Genomic DNA, 25,580 nt, shown 5'->3' with positions numbered 1-25,580 from the left:
GGTTATGAAAAAAAATGCAAAAAAAAGAAGAAAAAATCAGACTTTTGAATTATTGACAACAGTTTTCATTGTACGTCTTGACTGATTGTGCGGTAATCGTGGGAAGGTGGATATCTGAAACTAAAGAAAAGGATTTTCATGTTTTGTAATCTGTGACTTCTTTTTTCTATGTTAGTCTACTTGGATTTCTGTTACTTCAGTTCTCAGTAACAGACCACACAACCGCACAGAGAATTTAGCATAGTGTACAATTTTTCTTCTGAAAAAGGAAATCTATATTTGATCTAATAATAAGCTCAGCTGTTTCTCTTCTCAGGCGCAATTTCTCAAGATACAAAGAGGCAAAAGTAAAACACAAAGATTAAACCATCACATTCCTGCTGAACATACAATCCAGGGAACATTTGGGACCTATTTTGAGTTTTATAATTGTAACTGAGCCTTTAAAATAGCGCCACAACTTCCAGGAAAGATGACTTTGGATGATTACCTTGGTGTCACATGTTCGGTATTACATGTTCGGTGGGTACAGTGGGGGAGCATGATAATAACGCGTTTGGTTACAGCAAAGCGGGTCTTTTTCTTTTAGCATTTGCTTGTGGGGAGCCTAGAACAAGCGAACATGCTGATTAACCCTTATTATTACAGTCTGAAATTAGAGATGGTGAGTAAAATGTCCCCTCCTCTACAGTTAGGGGGGGCTGTAATCGGGTTGGATGAGCTCCTGGTTAAAAGGCGCGGTGATGACGCGGAGGAGGTTTAACCAACGGGACTTTCTCTTCTCCTCGTAGGCTGGGCGCACGGCAGAAAGAAAGAAATAGAGAGGGAGCGAGAGGTTTCCACCCAGATAACTTTCCTCATATGTCCAGGACACTGCACCGGACGCATCTTCAGGTCAAAACTCGGAGAGAGAGAAACCAGCTGTCAGGTCTGCTGCGCGCTGCAAGGTCCGACGGGTTGGAACTCCAAGAAAACATTATTAAACCCGCTGAACACGGTGAGGATCCAACATTTTTTTTACCTGACTTTACTTTAAGTTTTTAAAACTAACCTGTTCACGGTCACTGAGTCACTGACAGTGCTCTTGTAAATATCACTGAGGTACCATAGGAGGTAACATTTATTTTAATAGTATGTTTATTATTATTATTGTTATTATTATTATTATTTAATATGGAAATAGCACAAATAGGCTAAATTGTTATAATTTTCCCGGCTGATCAGGTGCCTGATGCAGACATTCTTCACCCACAGTACAGAGGACACAAGACACTGCACGCCCTCGCTGACTGGCGAATAATTGTTAATTTGGTTGGATAAAAGCATGTAATCGCCCGAGGATAAAGGCTTTATGAGCTGGCACAATAAAAAGGGAGCGAGGCAGGAATCTCATAGGGAACTTCTAAATAGATCAGTGACCGATTATAGTCGGGATCAGTTTACAATCGCTGTTAAAACAACTAAGATTTATTAGCTTAAAACTTTAATCAATTAATATTTGACTGTAGTACTTTGTTTCAGGATACATTAATGTGTTGGAATACTTTTAATAAAGCTATGATATAATGATATGAAGTTTTTTTTTATCAGATGTGTTTCTGTGGGGGTATTTCTGTGTTTCTATTTATTTTCGAAAGTGCTTAATTTGGCGAGTTTATTTCCAAAATATTGTTTCTGAACTAATATTTATAGCTGAACCCACCGAAACAAATAAAACCAGAAATTCACGATTAATGTGGTTGTTGATGGGTGTAAAATGAATTCATTAAAAAAAAAAAGTTAATAGTTATTAAGGAAAAAAATGACAAACCACCCTTGAAGCAAAAAAAATTAAATAAATCAACAAATAGAAATTATAATAATCAAAATCAAACTTTACAAGGTTTGGATCAGAGATTTGTATTTTATTAACTATCTTATTAACTCATTCATGAAAACAGTTACCACTCCAGTAGTAAATGACATGACAAGTTTTATGTGGAGGTGCTGGTTTCATCATCAAGGACTGCTGCGGGTCCAGACAGAACAGCCTCAGATTAACTCCACCCAGGCCAATTACCGCATTAAGTTACTCAATTTTGTCCCTATGGCTCAGTAAGTGTTTGTGTATATATGTCTGAGACAGACCAGCTGACACCCTGTATTCTCTTCGCTTGGGCACGGCCATCCTTTTTGTTTTCTTTATGTATGTGCTGTGAAGTAACTTTCCTTTCAGTTTGGTGGTCATGGCTAAGAGGTCAGGGGTAGTTTGGCAGCTACAGCCAACCCCCTTCTCACTCTCAGAGGGGCAGGAAACATGCAATTTGCCCTGGAAAAAACAAAACAAACAAACAGCCTCTCCACATGCAACAAAGGAAACATTTTAGCTCAGTTAAGCAATTAAGCAATGAGATAGCAGAGGGAAATGATAAGGCTGGCGCTTGAAGTGATGGACATCAGATAAAAAGCGTTTTTCCTAAAGAGGCTTTCTTCATGTCCGCATTCTTCCCGCCACTATATGCACTTTTTGGAATGTGAATGTCCACTTTTAACAATAGCTGGAACAACGAGTCATAAAGTTGGTGAATAGTTTTTTTTAATAATCACTATTTGGACCAGTGGAAAACATATTAAACTTACTGTTACAGAGGACTAAGAAAAACAATGTCTAAAGATGAGCCAGTAAATGTTTTTGCATTTTGCCAGGAAAAGAACTTTGTAAAAGTTTGTCTGTAAAACTGTCAAAGTAGCCAACACTGAAGTACAAGCAGTGCAGAAGCACCACAAACTGATTTATGTACTAGGAAATGTTTTAGGAAATGCTGCAAGGCAACAAAACTGATGTCTACCGCGTGTCAGCCGGCAGTGTTTTGCTTAAGAGTCTTTTCCCCCCTTTCCTTAGAGCTCTGTTCTGCTTGTGTTAGCCCGTTTGTTGTGCGCCTAATCAGTTACTGTTTCTCTCTCACTCTTGGCTTGTTTTTGAAAAAGTTTGCTGTGTGTGAAGTCATCTTTATTAGTCACAGTGACTAACTCTGGATGCCCTTTAATTCTTCTTTTTTTCCAGGGAATAACGAGGATGCTCCTGCCTTTGGCAATCCTACAGCTGCTCCTGACTCCAGCTTTAATGGTAATTTCCCAGCTAATACAGAAAAGAACAGGAAAAAAAGTCATTTTGACAAATTCTGATGTCTAATTTTGCACCCAGGGGCCCAGTGTGGATTACTGGGACTCATGGGGTCCATATGGAGAATGCAGTCGGACCTGTGGCGGTGGTGTGACTGTGAGAACTAGGCGCTGTATTACTCACAGGTAAGTCTTCTGCACATTAACTTTATCCATTTTAATGCATCTTGATGTACATAAATACATGTATAAACTTACAACACACACACACACACACACACACACACACACACACACACACACACACACACACACACACACACACACACACACACACACACACACACACACAGTTTTTTCCTGTTTGAATAAAGCTAATTGTGAGGTTCACGGGCACAGACTGTGTATTTTTATTGTGAAAGAATGCCTTGAAGTCACGAGGATGTCAGCTTATCTTACTTCCAAAAACACACTGCAGGGAGGAGCCCTTTAATATTAAAAGGACGTCTCTGTGTTGGGTGTTGTCGGTTGGCTGCTGAAGAGGATCAGATGGGAAGTGAACATTTCGAGCTGCCGTTTTTTTTCTTCAGTAGTGGTTTTAAAAGTCAACATTAAATGTTAGGTTTCCTTTGCGGCACACGTGTTGTTACTTTTAAGTAACACGTACAGTTTTTCTTTAGTTTTTGGATTGCTTTTTAAAGCTTCTCCTCTCACATGTGACTAATATGTAAGCATGCTCCCAGCTTTTCCCGTAAATGTTGCAGTATTGCTGGGGGCCATCTGGCATATTGCCATTTGGAAGAAGTACTCAGATCTTTTACAGAGATACAAATATGAGAAAATTGAAGTAAAGATACTATATTACACATAAAACTAGCATTCAAAATTCTACCTGAATATTGGGACCAACCTGGACTGCACATATAGAATTAAACGCGCTTGTACAGTTGAGTTGAGTGCATTAGAAGAGCATGATTTTTTAATTAACTGTAGATTTTACTGTTAACTTACTGGCTGAAGGATTTCAAGTGTGTGACAGACTGCTGTGGTAGCACTGACGGATCATTTCATTTTGAGACAAAGGTGATAGAGTTTAGAACAAGTTCAGTTGTATCACTGACTTATTTAGGAAGTTAAAATGTCATTTTTTTCTGGCCTGAAATTACAGACAGAAAGACTTTTTCTAATCTATTCTCCCAAGTGTCTCATTACAGCATTTAAATTTCAGTAGTGGGCTGCAAGATGTTGAGAAGTACTATCACCTCAAAGTAAGAGGGTCCTGGATTTAAGTCCATCAGCCTCCTGTGTTTAAACCAGTGTCGCTCTGGGTACTCTTGCGTCATCACACAGTGCAAAGAAGTGAATGCTAGGTGAACTGGTGAGAGTAAATAAGCTATGGTTGAGAATGTAGGCAGGAATGATTGTCTGTCTCTCTGTGTAAGCCTTAGATTGGCAACCTGTCCAGGGTACACCCCGCCTCTCTCCCTTGTGTCACTTCCCTGCTTTGTTTCCTGCATTTCCGCTCTTTTTCTCCAGTGTACCTTACAAAAATAGAGAAAAAAGTCAATCTTAATATAGCCATGCTATAAATAAAACTATCAAAGAGGTTTAAAACAAAAGTCTTCCTATAAAGTAGATGACGGAGTATCTCAACGACCTATAATTTAGCTTAATATACTGAATACCTTTCTAAAATCAACAAGTCTTATTTTCTTTTGGGAAGAAATATTCCCACTAGACAGAACAAGTCTGTGAGGAGCTGTTTTTAACAGGTCTAAGTACTTTGTTTTACTTTGTGTCATATTTTGTTGCATTTACCTGACCACAAGCTGTTAGATATGTTGTTTTTTTCATACAGTGTTGATATAGCTGTTTGTGCAGCTTCTACATCTCTGTAGAAACTTGATGGCAGTGTTTTGATGTCTGATGTCTCTTGATGCTTGTTTTCAACATGTTCGTGCAGTCAGTCAGTGAGTCAGAGCCTTATAGTGAGTCTGTAGCCCTTCTTTAGAAAAATGATGAATAATAGGGAAGAGGTCCTACCCATTGCCAGTTAGATGAACTCTGTCATATCTTGTCTGCCAGGCTTGCTGAATCACCCCTTTAAACACAGTGATTTGACAGATTGGCTCCCTCTGTGCTTTACAGGAACTCCCACATCTCACCATACGTTCATTTTAGTAAAAAAAAAAAAAAGTACACACATTCATAAGAAAAACAAGCATGATTGGGGTTGTCATTTTGTCAGTCGGGGCTATAATCAGTTTCAATTTTGTGCAATCAATAATTTTGCATGAATAACTGCCACTTTTCCACATTTCTGTTTTGTATCATTTTAAACCGAAAGTAGTGTTTAATGCTGCGAATGTGGTGTTTTCCATTATTAAGTGAAAAGCCGTTGTTTTGACATGTTTTAGTTTCAGTTCAGGTGTGCTGACAGGAGCATGTCTTGTTTTAGGGCTTAAGGCCAGGTACTTTTGAAGGTGACTAAATCATGAATTATCAGCAGTGTTGGAATGGTGAGTGGCGAAACAGTCTGCTATCTCGCAGTTTACTGGCATGTGCACGGATGTCTGTGCAAAGCTAGGGCTTAGCAATGTTGATGTTGAGGCTTCTGCTGTGCTGAGAGGTCATTTTTTTAACAGGTACAGATTAAAGAGGAATGTTGTTTAATGTCAGAGCTGAAACTTGTTATTTCTGCTTGCGCAGACAGTCTCTGCTGTATTTGCATACATTCATTGCACCTACTCATTAACTGTTTTTGTCTCGCAATGAGAAGCTGTCAAGTTTTAATGAAACTTTACTTGGGAGAGATGTGAGAGAGTTTGATGGGAAGTTAAGGGCAATGACTTTATACTGGATCGTCACCCCATTTTCAATTCAGTTCAATTCAATTTTATTTATAAAGCGCCAAATCACAACAACAGTTGACTCAAGGCGCTTTATATTGTAAGGTAGACCGTAGAGTAATACATACAGAGAAAAACCCAACAATCATATGACCCCATATGAGCAAGCACTTTGGCGACAGTGGGAAGGAAAAACTCCCTTTTAACAGGAAGAAACCTCCGGCAGAACCAGGGTCAGCGAGGGGCGGCCATCTGCTGCGACCAGTTGGGGTGAGAGAAGGAAGACAAGATGAAGACAGGATTATTTGTGAACATCTTCTTTTAACAGAAAGTCTGTGCTACAAATTTAAATGAAGTGGGCATTAAGAAGCACAGAGGCATCTAAATAAATGTATCTATGATGTTGTGGAGTGTTTTTAAAGCATAAGGAGTAGTAGAAGCAAGGATAAAAGTCAGTCAGGAGGTCTTAGCCTCTTTTCTTATGGAAATTGCTCTCACTATATCGGGCAGATCAGGGTTCATTCATAAAACTATTACATGAAATGTCATGTTCATGTTTTATTTTATTTGCACTCAGGGCGGATGGAGGGCACAACTGTGTGGGACCAGACAAGTCATATCGGTCCTGCAACATCCAGGTGATCACATGTGAAACTAATTTGGTTTTAATGGTCAACCTTTTATTTTCATCTATACTTTTATATTTAGATCTCTACATTTTTTTTAATATATCAGAGGGCTTTTTTAAACAAGATAACTTGATAGCAATAATTGCTATAATGCACTAAAAGTACAAAAGTGTGTTTCTTTCTTAAAGAAGACATTGTAAATATATTTTTTGAATTTTTTTGACCCCTTCCAGTTGTTCGATTTTGTATTAAACCTGTCGTTATTTTAGGATTACTGACCTTTGACCTTTGCTGCATCTCCTTATTCAACTCAGGACTGTCCAGAGGGATCCAGGGATTTCCGTGAAGAGCAGTGCTCCCAGTTTGATGGGACAGATTTCCACGGGAAACACTACAAATGGCTTCCATATTACGGAGGTCAGAAACAAAAGCAGAGCTGAGAGTTTGCTTTGACAGGCCATATTTATATATACTATTGACTGAATTTTCGTGTGACATTTGCCAAGAACCCGCTATTTGTCAGCATTTGTATTTCTAAGTTCTTTAAATGGTTAAAATCAGCCTTATTTGTGTGATAGCTGAGAACCCCTGTGAGCTGAACTGCATGCCAAGAGGGGAAAACTTTTTCTACCGCCACCGCAGAGCTGTGATTGATGGTACGCCCTGTCACCCAGGGCGGAGGGATATCTGTGTGGATGGAGTGTGCAGGGTAGGATGCCCCGCCAAATATTGCGCACACATTTGCACACACACAAAGAAATTAATATCTGACAGGTTAGAAAAACAGAGAGGGTAGGAAGGAGGAGGGCGACCTCTAAATGTAATTCTATGTTTTCCAACTTGTCCTGAAAATGTCCTGAAACCGTAACGTTTTATTACTCCAAGCTTCTTGAGAAAGTGTATTAATAATTCTAATAATAAGTATTGTTTTCAGTTGATTAAAGATTATGTATGGGGCAATTTATTGTATTATTTTAAGTGGTAAACTTTCCAAATATGAGTGTACTGTAAGCTCTTTAGTCTCAACATGTTCCTGTTGGCTTCTCCTCAGCACTTACCCTCAGGCCAATCCCTGCTGACATTTTTACCCCGGTTGTACCTGACACGATCGTGTGATTTGTATCTGGGGTTTCTATGTGGACAAGAAAACACGTGTTAAAGCAGTTTATAATTGCACATAACACAGTTATATGCAGTAGTAATAGCTACATGCAGTGGTTAATGCAAAAACACACACAACAGATCCCTGGTTTGAGAGCCAGCCTCAATGGGGCACAAGCTAGTCTACTCCTAGTGTTGGTCCAAGTTTGGATAAATGGGAGGGTGGTGTCAAATTAAATATGCAAATCCATCCACTGTGGCGACCTCTTGGGAAACAAGGAGTACATTAAAAATACTCCTTGTACTAAAGTACTAAATGTAATGTACTAAAAGTACATTACCTCATACTTGCATGCAGAATATGTAGTGACCAGCAGAGGTCAAAATATATTTGGGAAAACATGATTGCTAAAAATATATTGGTTGCAATTTAACAAATGTGTGCATGAACATTTCAATTATAAGGTTAACTAAGTTGCAAGGCACATATTTTGTAGTTCTGCCCTCTGCCCTGTAGGTGGCAGCTCAAATACCATACAGTATGTATAACATATGCAATTTGGTGTTTACCACACACTAAAGGAATGTGAAGAGCTTTAGAGGTCTTATTTAAAAAATGCAACACATAGCATGATATGAGTTGCCAGTTAGGTCTAATGATTTGATTAGCCTGCCCATCCATGATTTGGGGTTTGATGACTTCAAATCTTGGAGTGCAGCATCACTTCGTTAATCAGACAGGACACAATCAGTGGAGCTGAGCAGCAGGTTGAAAGATTAGCTTCGCTCTGTGGTAATGTCAAACACTCCTGCTCTTGTTCTTTTCTCATGCAATTATTGCTGCAACTTTTTCCTCATGAGTAAACCTTGTCAATTTAACCTCTGACTTCATGTCTCTATCACCTTCCCTGAAGGGAACAGCTGTCCCAAATCCGCTCTGTTCTCGGGTCTTTATTTATTTATTTTCAATTATTTCACCTCCAACCATGTTTTTCTTAGAAGCACACGTTTCACAGAAATAATATTCTCGGGACATTTGCTCAGCAGATGATTTCTAATCTCTTTCAGTTTATAGTGGAGCAGTGACTTTGACAGTTATCATACAAAGGCAGGAATTTTACAAGATGAACACATCAGATTTTTATTAAGATCAAGGTTTAAAGTTTTTAAATGATGTTATTTGTGCTTGTTTATATCTGCAGAAGACAACCTAAATGACACAGAATAAAAGTTTAAACTGTGGATTTCATCTTCTTTTTTAAATATTTTTTCCCAACTTTTCCTTTCATTAGCGTATGGGCTGCGACAACATGCTGGAGTCTCCTCAGCAGGAGGACCCCTGTCTGCAGTGTGGGGGTAACGGCCAGTCCTGCTACCGCGTCAAGAACAGCTTCACTTCCCGCGACCTGCCAACCGGTATGATTCATATTTCTAACTTGGTCAGACTTACTCCCAAATGATATGTCAAATGATATATGTACCTGACATCATAAATCATCATCATCTAAATATGTGTCATTTAAATCCTCTCCTGAAGTTTAAACCCCAGTTTCTTCTTTTTTGCCACTTTTATATCAGGCTACAACCAGATGTTCATCATCCCCGTTGGAGCCACCACCATCAGCATCAGAGAGACACATGCCACACGTAACTACCTCGGTAGGTTTGTGTCAGACCTTTTAGAAAACACACTACAAGATAATCAAAAATAATTTACATTTACAACTTCTTTACAGCTATCAAGAATCTACGTGGAGAGTACTACCTCAATGGCCACTGGGTAATTGAGTTTTCTAGAGCCACACCTATCGGCGGCACCATGCTGTACTACCAGAGAGGTGCCGAGGGCGACAGCGTCCCTGAAACCATCATTGGCCGTGGCCCCACCACCGAACCACTTGTTGTTGAGGTAAAAAACAAATGACACGGAAACTGGGATTTTGGTGCACCATTCATGATCAAATAGACTTCACAGGGTTATGAATATGAAATTGTAGAATGCACTCCACACACACAATGGTTGTGCTCACAGATGTCAAGTTTATTTTGGTTCTTATACAACGAGCCACAGTCTGGTCTGTGCTGGTCTCAGCTTTCCATCCTCCCCTCTCACATCTCCTGCCTCAATAAAAGGGGAAAAAGACTGTCATCAGTCCAAATGCCACCAGCTGTGTTCTCACCTGCCTCGCTGGCACCGCCCCATTGAGCTCGCTGCACCCCTCCTCCCCTGCAGCTGAGCCAGGGACCACGCCTCCGCCACAGAAATATATGAGAAACATTTCCACAAAAGAGAAACATTTAGTTTCTTCATGTCATAAGTGTTTGTTTAAAATTTTAAACTTAAGGTAGCGTTTTGGATGTGTAGTTAAAATTAATAAGTATGTTTAACTCTGTTCCCTCAGCTGATCAGCCAGGAGCCCAATCAGGGAGTGGAATACGAATACTACCTTCCAAATGGACGCTCCAGAGAGGGCTACTACTGGAGCTATGGGTCCTGGTCTGCTTGCAGCAAAGAGTGTGGATCAGGTTAGACTACAACTTTTATTTGCTGCCAGCATAATTTCATTTAAAAAAATTTTTAAACATCCTTGTTTTTGGAAAGTATAATAGCTCCATACCTTCCTTTATCAGGCTACCAGTCTCGTTTGGTCTTCTGTTCAATCGACAACGAGGCCTATCCTGACTATCTCTGTGCTTCTCTGCCGAGGCCACAGAGCAACCGTACATGCAATCCTCAACCATGCCCACAAATCCGCAGGTAAATAATGCTTAAACTTCTCAAATGAAATCTGTTATTTCAGTAAATTTAAGCTAAATTTTAGACGTTTCCAGAGTTTACTTTGCTCCACTCTGAATGAATGAATTTAAAGAGTGCCATAAATACCTCCCAGAGCAGCATTTTGACTGTTGTTGGTATGTTATGCCTGTCTGAAAGGATGGCGTACCTGTATCCACCACAGTTGTTGAGATCCTCAAAGAGGCCCAGAGCCTCTGTGTTCAGGTAACCCATGGTCAGTGGTCGTAGAGGAGTTTTGGGTGACTGCAAACACAGGGGGAAGATCAAAATAATTAAATGCTTTCACTTATTTCCTTGAAAATATATTTTTTAGTAATTCTCTTAGAACATTTCCATGCTTTCTCTCAAACAAACACTTTTACAACGAATCATTTTTGGCTACTTGTCCCTAAAATTGGGCTGAAAATGCCAAAAATGACCAGAAATGTTATAAATGTTGATTGAAGGTGTGATCTCTCCCCCTTTAAAAGTGTTTGACTCTAGTCGAGTCCGTCTTTAGTGCCAAGTTTGTTCTGTCCATGTGAGATAAGGATGAAGGCACAGGGCAACTGTCCGGCTCAGAGATCTCCTTTCAACCCTTTAATGACCCTCATTTATCTTAGACAAACATCCAGCACTTTGTACAGTGAATGAAGGATGACTGGATGCAGCATTTCCCCCCCCAAAGAGCCAACTCTTCTTTAAGCTGTGGCACCTGTGTCTGATTCCTGAGCTGGGCTGCTGCCTGATCTCTTTAGCAAACTGCTTTAGCAAAGCTCTCTGTTCCTGTGCAATATTGTAGTCTATGTGTTGTGAGGTGCTGGGAGGCTAAAGATCATCATGCCATGGGTGTTACTTTTCAGGTTAGGACACAGCAGTAGTGCTAAGTAGTAAATAGTCGCTTTAGTCTATGACTTTCTGGTATTTCCTGCTTTCTTTTCTTTGATGCTGCTGCAGCTTAGAAACCTGAGATGTTTATGTAGCTCAAGTGACTCTAACTGCACCCTCAGTATCCATTAAAGTTAACACCTAAAGCCAGAATCAGTAGATGCTTAATTTGCGGAGATGCGGGGAATTAAATTGCCGTTTATTGCTACTTTCACTTCTGCCTGTGCTTCTAGCAGCCCCATTAGTGCCAGTTCTAACCTATTATAGTGAGAAAAACACTGTCTGAGTTTCATCTGGGATCAGCTGGTGTCTCGACGTCTGTCTGTAAAAGTGTTGTTATCAGTGTCTATGTGTCCAGTAATTTAGTAGTTTTTCTAGCTGCATGTGAGAGGCTTTGTTCAAACAGCGCAGCCTTTTAAAGGCATTCGGAGGTTTCATTCCAAACAGCGATTTGCATCAAATATGAAATAATTATTGAATTTGTCAGTCAAAAAAAAAAAATGCTGATATGTTAACACAAATAGGTTTAGCATGTAGGTCATAGGTCAAGTGATTCTGCTCATTTAAAAAAAAAGTAAACTAGATGTGTTTGTATTTCTCACTGCTGATGAGCTAAAACAAGTAATTTTAAAATTATAACACATCTTTCCTGTGTTAGTTTATCCATGCATCCAACCAAAAATAAAATTAAAAATATGTACATAATCTACTAAAAATTTTAATTCATTAGCCAAGAATTTTTGGCTAATGGAAGACTGTGTCCCAGGTCAGATACTGACGAAGAAATGTTTACGTTATAGTTAAAGTAAAACGTAAAGAACAGGCTCTGAAGAGCAGTGAAGTCAAACTGGGCAGTATTTGTTCAACTCATTTGTTTTTCCTGATTTTGGAACGAAACTCTTCCCATCACTCCTCTCTTGGCTGAAGCTGTGTATGCTGTATGTTCAGCTGTACAATGTCTATATCAGCAGCAAAGCGAGTGACTCCTGTTTCTTGTCTTTCTGTGGTTTTCTCAGCTGGCAAACTGGGGAGTGGAACGCCTGCTCAGTTACCTGTGGTGGAGGCTCTCAGGTGCGCAGTGTGCAGTGTGTTTCCAATGATGTCTCGGGACCCCGCGTGGTAGAGGATGCCGTTTGTGCCGCTTACGCTGACGCTCCTCCTTCTCTGCAGACCTGCAACATGCAGAAATGTGCTGAGTACCATGTGACTGGATGGAGTGCGGTGAGCAAACTGTAGAAGTCTATTTAAATCCTGGTAAAAGACTTTATAAATAAATTAAAGAAAAAATACAACCAGCACAAAGTAAAAGTGTGTGCTCTCTCTTGTACATAACATGTAGAAGTGATGGAAAAGATATCAAGAAAGTAGAACTTTAAGAGCATCCACATTTATCAAGAGAATTTCTGACAGTTTCTGGCCGTTGTGTCGATTACTTTGGAAAAAATAGGCTGCAAATTTAAAAGCCTCTGACTCTGGGAACAAATGTAATATATTGTGAGAGTGAAGATGGTACTAAATGCGGTCCCTAAACCAGCCTAAACAAAGATTTATACATAAATAATATGTTAATGCAGCCAACTACAAAGCAGAGAAGCTGGTTTTAGCTTTACTGACCTATAATAAACATTGGTATCTAATCTACACTCTGTTATAGTAATTTGTTTCTAGAAAAAAGTGGCTTACCTCAACTCAGTTCAATTCAGTTTTTTTGTGATTTGGTGCTATATATATATATATATATATATCTATATATATATATATATATATATATATATATATATATATATATATATATATATATATATATATATATATATATATATATATATATATATATATATATATATATATATATATATATATATATATATATATATATATATATATATATATATATATATATATATATATATATATATATATATATATATATATATATATATATATATATATATATATATATATATATATATATAAAAAACATAGACCTCAAAGCACTCTCTATTGTAAGATGCCATAGTATTGTGTAAACTGCCCTCTATGAGCAAACCTTGGCGATGGTGAGAAGCAAAAACTCCCTCTTAACAGGATGAAACCTGAGATCCGATCGAAAGTCCTAAATGTAAAATTACATGATAAGCACATTTGACTATAAGGTTAAAATACCACACAAACATGTACGGTTGGGTTATATTGAAAAAGCTTGTCTTCCCCACCTATTTTCATCTTTCTTGGGTCTTTATGAAAAAGCGTAATCTATGCACCTGATATATAATCCTTGTGTTTGCAGTGCTCAGTGACCTGTGGTTCAGGTCAGCAGACCAGAGAAGTGACCTGTATGGGTTCAGATGGTACGAGGCTGGATGAAACATCCTGCAGTGCTTTGCTACGCCCGGCCACTGTCCAACGATGTGAGATGGCCCCCTGCCCCCAACGGATCAGCTGGCACGTAGGAGATTGGGAACTGGTAAACCTGATGCACACATGCAACCAAACAAGGACTCATAAATGTAGTTATAGCAGCTGTATGGATGGAAAAACTCTCCATTTTCCTGCAGTGCTCTAAGAGTTGTGGATCTGGCTCACGAGAGCGCCAGGTTATCTGCTCCGATCAGGAGAGGAACCTGTACCCTGTGGACCAGTGTAACACCCAGCCCAAGCCACTCACAGTGGAGCGCTGCAACACCCAGTCCTGTTACAGCCCACAGGGTGAGCAGATGCTAACTAAGCAAATAAATAATACACGTGTTATTATTTCTTTATTTCTCAAGTTAAGTTGTTAAATTTCCATTTACTTAATAGACTGCAATGTATAAATACCATGTGCAAACTTACATGTAACATTTTGTGACTGCTGCCAGTCTTCAGTTAAGTTGCAATTGCATGCTTACACTGTTCCTCATTTGTTTTATCCACACTTTGTGCAGTCGTCCCCAGCATTCAGGACCCACGGGGACATGACAACACTCAGATTGGCTTCCAGCCTTATGTGCCAGATCACGCAACAGGTTAGACTCTACCTCTCAAAGGCATCTCATAATCACATCAGCATTGAACCTAAGCTAGTACATAAGCATTTTTAGCTATGTAGTTACTCAGAAAGTAAACAAAAAACCACTGAAAAAGCCCAATGTGACTAAAGGTAGCATGTTGTCAGCCAGTTATTAACAATTAAAACTACCAAAACATACCATCTTCCTATTATGGTTGGAGCTTTAAAAGCTAATTGTAGGTGTGATTGCCCTTCTGTTGCTCAGCATCCCCTCTTCTCTGCTGATATAACTCCTGTCACTTTGTCCCCAGCAACCCCTCCTCCCCCCTTCATCCCCATTCAGCCTGTCCCAGCACTAATTATGTGGGCCTGATTGACATGTTTTTATGGTTCCATGGGCATTGTTGGCCTGATTAAAATATTTCCGAAGCACTGAAGTGTGCTAGTGCTGGCAGTGGCGTTTCTGGCATTTTCAGCATCATGTGCTGTCCCAGTGGTCAGGAATTTTAAGTTTGACGTCTTGTGTGTTTATTTCCCTTCAGATTGTTTCGTCTGATTGCTGATCGTTATTTCTTTTATAATTTCCTCTGCTTTGTTAGCCCATAAACAAAAGGAGTATGGATTTCTTTTGTATTTCAGCATCCTGTACAGACTGACTGTGTGGTCTCAAACACAATGACAGACTCTATTGTTTATTCACAAATCGATGTGTGAACATCCCTATTGCTTGTATGATGTCTTGTAAAACATGGTGAACTGTGGGGTCTGGTTTGCATGTACAATGTGTGAATTCACCGCTCACTTTTCTTTGCCTGTAGCTCGCAGGCCTGAGACAAGAGATCCAACCCAGACGAATACAGTCTACGACCCTCACAGCTCTGCCCCGGCTCTCCACTGCAGCCAGTCTTATTATGGCTGCTGCTCAGATGGGCATACTACAGCCAGAGGCCCCCAGGGTCTTGGTTGCCTGTCAGCTCCAGCTCCCTCTTCTGTCCCAACATCCTGCATTCAGACCAGGTATCCACCTGCACTCTGTCATTGCGCTGCATTTGAGGTCATGTGCAGAGACTTTTTTAGGTCTTTGACTTGGTTACTAACCAGGGACTATGTGGCATTATACGTGACCAGAAGCTCAAACTTTTAATACCAACTGTTCTTGCTCTCTCCCTGTTCTGTGTGTCAGTTATGGCTGCTGTGAAGATGGTGTGACGGCTGCTCAGGGCCCCAATAAGGAAGGCTGTGTGGAGTACGTGAACCCTGCACCAACCGTAAGCAAAAGCACACAAAAGTCTGAATGAATGAAACATTAGTCAAATGTCAGCAGTAAGACAAACAATTATTTTCGGCATTTAAAATACTTTTTGTACATTTTATGTCTGCATCAAGTCAAATTATTTAAAGAATGGGAAAATATTGCCTTATTTCATGCGTCATGCCTTTTCAGGTTGCGCCTTCTCTCCCTACTGAGAATGCAGTAGAATGCCGCACCACCACCTATGGCTGCTGCTATGACCGCACCACACCTGCAGGAGGACCCAATGGGGAGGGCTGCCCCAATCCTCCAAATTATAGTAAGTTTTCTAAACTCAGTGAAGAGAAATCTTTTTATTTTTATATTATTTCCAGTTAAGATATAATTTTGTGCTGTTGGTTACTGAGATGCTCCGATTTAGAGGTCACTCTAACAGTCCCTTTTATCCAGTTGATCTAGATCACCTGCATCTCATGGATATAATGGTGTTGTAGCAATTGGCAGTAATAATATGAGAAGAAATAATCAGACAGAGAAACAAAAAATGGTATGCCGCAGAGGAAGTTTACTGAATACAAAACATGGGAGTTGTATTTCATGGTTAACCCCTCAGGCCCCATAGTGCTGTAGTAAGAATACAGACTATAAACAAATACGTGACTGCAGTAAACTGTAATATTTTATCAGTAATACTGAACACAAACATATTCTAATATTTTAATTATACTTGATAAAAATACAATATTGTTTTTCCTCTGTATTTGCACAATACATCTATGCAATGTTCCCTCTAAGCTGCGCACGTGCGCAATTGCGCACAGCTGGCACGGTCTCTGCGCACAGAAAATCTGCGTTGCGCACAAAAAAAAATTAACTTGAATTGAAATTAAAATTAATACTTTAACAATTCTGTTTTGCAGTGTTAGTCAGTAAGTGACTGGCTGCTCCCATATTGTATTAGAACGATGCCACCTTATCCCATAGTCCAGCCAACAATGCGATTTACATTCGTATATACGCAGCTAATCTACGTGGTTGACAGGCTATGACAGCGTCCTTATGTGCCGACACCGGTCTTTTAGCTGGCAAAGCGGCGTGGCTGATGTGGAGTGAAGCCACGTTAATGACAACGTGTACAACCATTGGAGATGTGAGCAGGACAGACGGAACAATTGACGGAAAAAGTGTGGACTTTATACCAGTTTTTAAATTGTGTTGATAGGCCACGTAAAACCAGAGTTGTGATTAAAAAAAATATGCAATGTTTGGTTTTCTTCCTGAATACTGTCGTTGTTTATATTTACTGCGGGAATAAATGGTAAAAACGGCGTTTTATACGAAAAAAGGCTCGAAAGCCTGTGAGCAAAAACAAACTCCGCCCCCCTCTCCCTTTCCTATTCGTCCAAAAAAGTACCATGTCGACCAATCAAAAAAATGATATGGCACCGTGGCATCTAGTTGTTAAGAAACGGGGGGAAGTTTTAGGAGTGACGGCGATGCTTTGAGATGTGAGAGATTTGAGACGTTTAGCGTAAATCTTGTGTAGTTAGTGTGTAGTGTAGTTTTGTTGTGTGTGCCAGAACAATGAGGCGGCTACTGAATGTTACAGGTGTTACAGGAGTGATACATCTCCTGTTGTCAGGCCTGCAGGTATCAGGCTGTTGTTCTCCTTTATCTCATAGTGGACAGAAATTATTTTTTGGAGTGGCACAAATAATTTGTGTGGCATCAAATTTGACGCAGAACAGCTGATTGTTCTGTAAACATTTTGAAATGTTTATTTAAAAATGCCTTGGCTGCATTTAAAAAAAAAAATAGCTGCAAAAATCTTTGTTGTTTGCCAAACTCAATTACTTTTTTGAAGAAGTAACTATATAATTAATTGCCCAGCATTGGTCATTATATACCGTATTTCGCAGACAGAGAGTTACAGGACTCTCTCCCAGACCACAAACTCATAATACAAGTCAGAGCTTTATTAAAAGAAAAGAAAGAAAGTTGTGTTTTCAAAATTGGAGTTCAAGTTATTTTTACTTCCAATAGTGTTAACATACTACACAGGTCAATGACTAGATTTTTTTTTATATTTTCATTGTAAGTGGGCTAAAGCAGTTAATTAAAAGTAGTCTAACATAAATATAAATGCTGTAATTTGATTATTTTAATAAACCATGTAACTTCGATGGATTAGATGCCGGCGCGACCACAGTGCACACATCTGATGTCGCTCACAGTGGTCCAAGGGATTGCTCAGGGAGTTTGTGTGTTCGCTCAGACACGTGAAAAATTAGAGGGAACATTGCATCTATGCAAGAAAGCCCTGTTTGAGAAAATGCTCGACAATGACAAACAGCTGATCTGCATTGTGTTATCTTTGTGCAGTTGAGCGATCAATCTGCTCCCTGCCCCGTGCTGCTGGCTCCTGCAGCAGTTGGGTGTCCCGGTACCACTTCGATGTCATCTCCTCCAAATGTGTGCACTTCTGGTATGGAGGATGCCACGGCAACAGCAATAACTTCATGACCCTAGCAGAGTGCAAACGGGCATGTCCACAACCTGCACCCAGCCGGCAGGCCCCGCAGCCTGCAGCTCCCTCTGGAGAGTCTACAAGAACCACAGCTGGAGAACACAGCGCGACTGGAGCAGAGACCTCAGCTGGAAGAGGATCTACAACGGATGGGCGGTCACGCAACATGGGGAGGATTTTCATAGTCCAGCGTGGCTCGACCAGCAGCACCGGCAGACAGGCTACAAGTGCAGCCACTAATGCCCACAGAGGTAGAGTCTACCTGCGGGTACGCCGGCCTTCACATGGCACAGCTGCACAGCACACCGGCCCAGCTGCGAGGTAAGATCCCGAAGACCCAGGGAGAGCAGTGAAAAGCTAACCCTACCCGATCCAACCCCACCACTACCACTACTAGCCTGCTTATCCCTGCTGAAGGAGCCCCAGTTCACTCTACCCTGCAGGGCCAAAGAGTTGGCTATAGGAGATGGAAACACAATCAAAAGACAAATCATGTGCCTCATTCACCCATCCTGGAAATATGATGGTGGAGCTGATGTTGTATAATTATTCCCAACTTGAAGAAACCAAAAATCATATATAAGCAAATGATGTTTTATGCAATCCAAATTTTTAACTTTCTTTATTAAAATCTATCAGGGAACAAAACAAAGTAAAACACCAGAGAGAGACAGCTCTTTTCCTGGCCTCTGAGAACATTAGCTAACTTAGTCTTACCCTCCATGTGGTTAAGCTCTCACTCTGACACAGCAGATGTCGGGTGTGTCATTTTCCCGTAACATCTGGTGTAACAAAGCACACCTCTGATCACACCCAACCTCACCCACAAGTAAATCAGGCTGTGTGCTTTCCAGCCTGGTGTTGAGTTTCAACAACCTTTCCCATTTTTCCTGGATTTTGTCCAACAAAATACTTAATGTACTGTGCTTCTGTGTAACATGCTGTCTTTGTAGACTCTTTCGATGCTCATATAATCTAAACTCTTGCTTTATAATGAAGCCACAGCTCTTTCCAGCTCCACAGACTTTAACTCTCACGCCTGCTTATGTCGCAACACCTCATTTCTTCCTTTAACCTCAACCAAATCAGGAAGAAGTCACCAGACCTCACACACCTTATATGGACATCAACGCCGTTTAATGCTTCTGGGACTCACTGCTCTTTGTCAGTCATTATTGTCGGTGCTTATTTGTGCATGCTTACCTCTCTGTGTCAGTAACCACCATCATGTTTGGGCTTTGGTGTCTTCACCTAAATGTCATGAAATCAAACTAATAAAAATTGTCCTGTGATAATTCAGTCATCCTATGTGTGTGGTCCCTAAATCTCTCTTTCTTGTTTAGATGGTATTAGATTTAAATTTCTTTCGTGGTGTTTGGGTATTTTACATGAAAGTTGTCCTTGTCTCCTTTGTATGTTAGTAGTATTTTGTATTTGGGGGTTTTTTGCACTGTTTGTCTCGTCACTTTTTGGGCTGCATGTGGATTTCTCTTCTCTGAGCTATATCTGACAAACTCTTGAAGCCAGGTTGTGGGCGCTCTTTATGCTTGCTTTGGTGGCTGCTAATAAAAGTACCAACAGTGGAGCATAAAGTGACTTTTATTCTCTTCCCTTCTTCAAATGTCTCTTCCTTTGTCCTTTTCCTTTCACATTTCCTTCTCCCTGTTCTTTTCTCCTTTGTTTTCCTTCTGTTTCCTTTCCTTTTATCCCTCCCTATTCTTCAGCTTGACTCTGGGAGGAGTAACGATTGATAAGACCGACCCATCCACAGTCGAGGCTTTGGTTGGCCAGACAGTTGTGCTGCCCTGCCGAGTCAGCCCTCCACCTTCCTCCACCGTTGTTGTGGAGTGGAGGAGGGATGGTATACCTCTATCAACTCACAGGTCTGTAGAGAAACATACTCAGTGACTTAATTTGCATTCAAGTTGTTTTTCTGTTGCTATTTTTATTTATAGCTATCTTTTAATTACATTTTCTTCAGGCATCACCAACAGCCCAATGGCTCTCTGTTAGTAGGTCCTGTCTCTAAGCTGGACTCTGGCTGGTTCCTGTGTGTGGCCACTCGAGAACGAGAGAGAGACCACCGCTACATTTACCTGGCTGTCTCAGGTAATTACATTTCAGCCACAACCTCTGTTTAAAACAAGACTGGTAGTTTCACTTGCAGATAATTATATCTGAAGTTAAGTAAGTTAAGATACCAAGTAGTGGACGAATTTGGAAAACATTACTATGACAGTCCAAACAAACTGATATGTGGGACATGATCTGAATTACATATTCTTATAGTTGATGTCAACAGAGTGACTTTTGCTGACAAAGGGGAAATGGCATATTTTGGAAGAGGCTCAGAGTGATAAAGATAAAGAGCTTTCTCTTGATATGCATTTTCGAGGGAGGTGATATTTAGAGGCTTTTATCTGAGGACTTCATTTGGTGGAATGTCTCTCATTTCAGACCTCCCCTGTTATGCATATCCACACAGTAGATGGCCTTGCAATTCAACACCTTAGGAATGTTTCCAGGCCAATCCATTGGGAATCAATTCAAGCCTGGAATAAGTAGAATGTACCTCAAGAAATGCTTCGAAGTTCCTATTGAGGGGTCTCAGATGGTCTCAATCGAGAATCTGTGTGAAATTACACCCTATATATATATATATACTATAGAGTCTGTGTGAATGTAACATTTTGCATCAATAAGAAGACAAAAGTTGTAAAAAATTGTGCCTGATTGTAAAGGGGCCAGTTGGGAGGCAATGGCTGATTTTTCATGGGATGGCGTTCTCGCACCCTGATATGCAATCGGCTAATTGGGGCTGGATTCGGTCAAACCGCTAAGTTGACCGACTTTGACCCCAATTAGTCTGTCACATGAACATGTAGAAAGTTTGGGGTAAAGCTCTGATGTCATAGGTTGTGTCAGAACATGCTGATCTTGCAAAGTCACTTGGTGTTTATACAATGACATTGTGCAAGTGCTCACTCTGTGTGTTGAATTGTTTGCGAGCAGTCATATGTGCTTATGTTTTTGTATTTGGCCACAGAGGGACCATCTCCTACCTTGCTTCCCAGAGACGGTCCATTTGCAAGGTGAGAAGAATATCTGTGAATCAGTGCACCTGAAGATGGTTATTTACCGTTTCTGTAGATATTAAGAGCTCGGGCCCATCAGGAAACCTCAGTATTCGGATTTATTTCTGACAGAAGAAATAAATCACTTAACATTGTCTTTGCTTCCCTGTAATTTCTGTCAGGTTCAGTATTGAGCGCTCAAGCTCAGCCCAGGTGGAAATGCGAGCAGGACAAACTGCCAGACTGCCCTGCACTGTTGTCCCTTCCTCAGCTCGGCAGTCTGTCAGCATTGGGTGGACTAAAGATGGACAGATAATCAGTGACCGCAGGTAATAAGTGAAGAAATTCACAAATTTATGAACTCTTTATTAAAAACATTGCTAGCAGTGAAAGTTCTTCGATTTTATCCACGGGTCTTACTATTATTATTTTTATTTTTGAGATCTGTTACCTCTGTGATGTCAGTTAGCATAGCTTAGTTATTTAGTCCACTTTATATATAAATTTAATTCAAGCTGAACTTTGGAGCCTAAAGAAAATAACCTGATCTGTCTTTATCCATGTGAGATTGTTTTATTATCCAAGAGAAACAGACACTGTTAAAGCCAGCTTGGTATAAACTGCCCTGGTTTACCTGTTAGGGTCTCGGTTATTTATCATTTTAAACCATAAAGATGAGTCATTTACGAAGAAGTCAGTGTAAATTGAGGTCCTGTCTGATGGCTGCGCTGCAGGTTTACTCAGCATTCAGATGGCACCCTCATCATCGGCCCTCTGAAGTCTGATGACTCTGGTGTCTACACGTGTACAGCCTCCAACCAGCAGCAGCTGGAGCAGCGACAGCTGCAGCTCAGAGTCCAGCGTGAGTTTTATTTACATCCTCATCATTTTTTTAAACATGTACCATTTGGATGCTTGTGTGCATTAGATAGCTTATCAAACCCTGAAGGGAAATTATGATTGCAAGACTGAAAACTGATGCTGCAGTTTCAGATAATCACCAGCAGAGATCAGTAAATATCACTGACTGCATGATTCTCTCTCTGCTTGCGCTGTTCAAATACAATGAACAGTGCTGAAATAGTGTGTGAGTGTGTGTTAATAGACATAAACTGTAGTAGAAATCTCATAGAAATATAGTTAAAAACTAAATTATTATTATTTTATGATATAAAACCAAAGATATCTTAAATCTAACACATACTGTAAACAGATTGTTTCCTTTCCATTCAATGCATTCCTGACTGTGTGGGAACACCAAATAAACACTCATGCAGTTTAAATGCTCCAGACCATGAACATATTATTCCTGAATTTACATTCCTGAGATTTTACAGCTGAGTTGATCACATAATAAAGAAATCTATTTCTCTGTCAGACCAGTAAACATGTGGAATAAATGTTATGAGGAAGTAAGGATGTGTAGTTTATTTAAAAACCATAACTATACATCAGATGGCACACAAATATAAAACTGGAGTGTGATTATTATTGTTTATGAAACATTATTGAACATTACTGTTCATGAAACATTATTGTTAATATTTTGCCTAATTTTTTGGTCTTTCAGTTTACAATATGCACTGGGTGTAATAAGATAAAGCTAAGCAGTTTTTTTCTGTTTAATTTAAGTAATTATTGACCAATTTTATTTTGGGGTGTTTTTGTTTTTTTTTTGTAAGAAAAAAGTGACATTAATCATCTTTTCTCTTGGTTTCTTTGTCCAGCTGATCTGAAAATCACAACAGCTCCCAATAACATCCAAGTGTCAGAAGGCAGCACGGGCATGCTCCCCTGTGTGGTGTCAGGAGACGACGTCAGTATAGGCTGGTCAAGGTGAAAAATGATTATTTTATTAGACATCATTAAGAACACGCAGAAGAGATGCATGAAACATCTGTTAAACGGTCTGATTCCAGGTTATATAGCATTCAAAAAGAATCCCCAATAAAAGTAAAAATGACCCAGAAAAATACACCCTATAACTTTAAAGACTTAAATGTTAAATAAGGTGATATTTGTCTACAAAAAAATATATAAATCCAGTTCTTGTTGTCATCAACACTGACATTATTTACACTTTCATGGCCCTAAAATCCAGAAATAAAGACATGAGTTGTATTTCTGTTACTTGCAGTTACAGAGCACACATGCATTAAAAAGAGTGAACTGATTTTTAATTTAAGTGCCCATTGAATGCATTTAAATAATGTACCTAAACCTTTCTTGTTGCTCTCTTTAAATACAGAAATGGTGTACCGGTGCGTCCAGATGGGCGCAACATCCTCTTGTCTTCTGACGGCAGCCTGATCCTTAATAATGTCAAGCCTTCTGATCAGGGCACGTACACCTGCAACGCTTACACCGGCATTTACTCTGTGAGCGCCACAGCTGAAGTAAAGGTCGTTAAAGAAACACAGCAAGGTGAGAACGCTAAATCAGCTCAGACCTGTACCTGTTATCTGCACTGCAGAGGGAATGTAGAAAAACTGAACCTGGAACTGATTTATTTATTCTCCACGATATCATCATGTATTATTATTATTTTTTTTTTTTTAAGCTTGAGTTTAAACAATGATTTTGTTTTAACCCTTTAAAGCCAAGTGCATAATATTTTAGTTATGAGTGACTTTGAGTTTTCTAGTTTTCTACATCACCAATGTGACTTTTTCCCACTGAAAAAAAACAACATAAACTGCACGGTACATTTTTAAGAAATCAATTGCAGAAAAATGACTGAATATTATCTACATTTTAACAGATTAAAATGATTTAAACTAATCTGATATATGCAAATTAATATTTAATTTTTTATTTCATCATAAGCACTCCATTTTAAAAAGAAATTGAATTTTCTGGCAAATATTTCATGGCTCAGGCTTTAAATTTTAATGTTTTTTTTTTTTTTCTTTAAAAGCTTTTTTGGAAGTATTTAAAGATCCACAAAGGATCAAAGCAAAAAAAATTAAAAGATTTAACAATACAATTTTATATGACATAATAAACAAGGAAGCTGTTTAATGCTGAGAACAAACAATTACAAATAAAGTGTAGAACCATAAAAAGTGTTTTATGTAGCTTGATTTATCTGTTTTTATTATTTTTATTTATGTGACTCTGACCCTCTCTACTGTGCCGTTGCAGGCGCTGACGTCCCGCCAGAATGTGTGGACCAGCCTGAGCTTGCCAACTGTGAGCTGATAGTTTACGCCCGACTTTGCTCCAACTCATACTACTCCAGTTTCTGCTGTGCCAGCTGCACCAGGCATTCACAGAAGAAACGACAGGTTTGGTCGACCAGGTTAAAGCCACAGAGGGTGTAAAAACTATGTGATGTGTGGTGGTGGACACTGGGGTGGGATCTGAATTCCCATTTAGATTCTAAAAAACTCGAGCTGTCGACTGCGAGCTGCTGCATTTGCCAAAAGGACTCAAACCCTGACCACATTGTACAGAAATGTAATTCAATATTGCAATCTTAAAAAAGGGACAGATCACTGTAGATGCACAGTAGTTAAAGCTACAAAGTAAGTGGTGTTCAGGGAATCTTATCGAACGGTAAAAGATGGGGCTTAAAATATAACGTAAACCTGTAAAGTCTGAATGTGATGAGACGATGAACTCGTTCTTACTCTGCCACACCTTTAAAATGAGTTATGCTCTCACTTGATCTATATATTCTCTGTTTTTTGAGAATCATAATGATAGTAACTTTTATATATGTTATTAAAAAAGGGGAAATTACTTTTTCATGCCAGTAAATCACTGATACAAGGCTGCACTCATTGCTGCTTCTGTATCATATAATGAAACTTTACAAGACTTTTCCACTATTTTTTTATTTCTATGTAATTATTTGACAATAAAGGTCATATTTTGATAAAAACTTTGGTTGACTTCAATGACTGTACGTTATACACGTGTGCTGAATTGTTCTAGTTTCTACCACAAGGTGTCGCCCAACATGAGAAGCACAGTTTCTCATTCACTTGATGGAAACTGAATATGAACATAACCGAACCTTCACTGGAAAATAGTTTAGTGACATCTCTAAATTCATTAGAGATGTTTTTCCACTGCATATTGCAGTATCTACTCCAACCGTCAAGTCAAGCAATGTCTAACAGTAAGAATAAACATTGAGATGAACATTTGTAACATCTCTCAGCAATCAGTTTTTTTTGCTCTTGTGTTGTTTTCATAAACATAATTAACCACTTACATTCTAGCTTTAATGTGGATTTGCTGGCTCTACAAATAAAACAATCTTTAGCTAACTATCAGTATTTAATCTCCTCGCCGTGGTGTATATTTGTGGAGCGTTCTCTTTATATCTTGAATTTAGACAGACAATAAACAGTATAGTGTAATATTTTACTTAATGTAGCCA

General features: G+C 39.4%; 1 protein-coding gene across 1 annotated transcript; it reads left to right on the top strand.

Annotated features, from left to right (window-relative positions):
- Positions 1-828: 828 nt before the first annotated feature.
- On the top strand, positions 829-25,052 carry paplna (papilin a, proteoglycan-like sulfated glycoprotein). The gene is made up of 27 exons (XM_031737053.2): positions 829-997; positions 3,044-3,106; positions 3,185-3,288; positions 6,529-6,589; positions 6,895-6,997; positions 7,159-7,289; positions 8,974-9,097; positions 9,260-9,340; positions 9,418-9,590; positions 10,084-10,207; positions 10,313-10,439; positions 12,362-12,566; positions 13,636-13,812; positions 13,904-14,054; positions 14,273-14,353; positions 15,156-15,354; positions 15,521-15,605; positions 15,782-15,908; positions 17,972-18,437; positions 19,841-19,999; positions 20,098-20,225; positions 21,163-21,208; positions 21,373-21,519; positions 21,925-22,052; positions 22,918-23,026; positions 23,439-23,614; positions 24,335-25,052. Exons 2-27 carry the CDS (start codon positions 3,056-3,058, stop codon positions 24,511-24,513), a joined length of 3,642 nt encoding a protein of 1,213 aa, XP_031592913.1. The 5' UTR covers positions 829-997; positions 3,044-3,055; the 3' UTR covers positions 24,514-25,052.
- Positions 25,053-25,580: the final 528 nt, after the last annotated feature.

This window comes from Oreochromis aureus, linkage group 19, assembly GCF_013358895.1.
Source record: "Oreochromis aureus strain Israel breed Guangdong linkage group 19, ZZ_aureus, whole genome shotgun sequence".
NCBI lineage: Eukaryota > Metazoa > Chordata > Actinopteri > Cichliformes > Cichlidae > Oreochromis > Oreochromis aureus.
This window is presented reverse-complemented; position numbering and strand designations above follow the sequence as displayed.

What these genes read in the sequence shown, in the direction of transcription:
- paplna (XM_031737053.2), top strand. Translation starts at nt 3,056, where the DNA reads ATGCTCCTGCCTTTGGCAATCCTACAGCTGCTCCTGACTCCAGCTTTA. An exon ending in CCATGCCCACAAATCCGCAG is followed by an intron (nt 10,440 to 12,361) that starts GTAAATAATGCT and finishes TGGTTTTCTCAG; the next exon opens with CTGGCAAACTGGGGAGTGGA. An exon ending in ACGTAGGAGATTGGGAACTG is followed by an intron (nt 13,813 to 13,903) that starts GTAAACCTGATG and finishes ATTTTCCTGCAG; the next exon opens with TGCTCTAAGAGTTGTGGATC.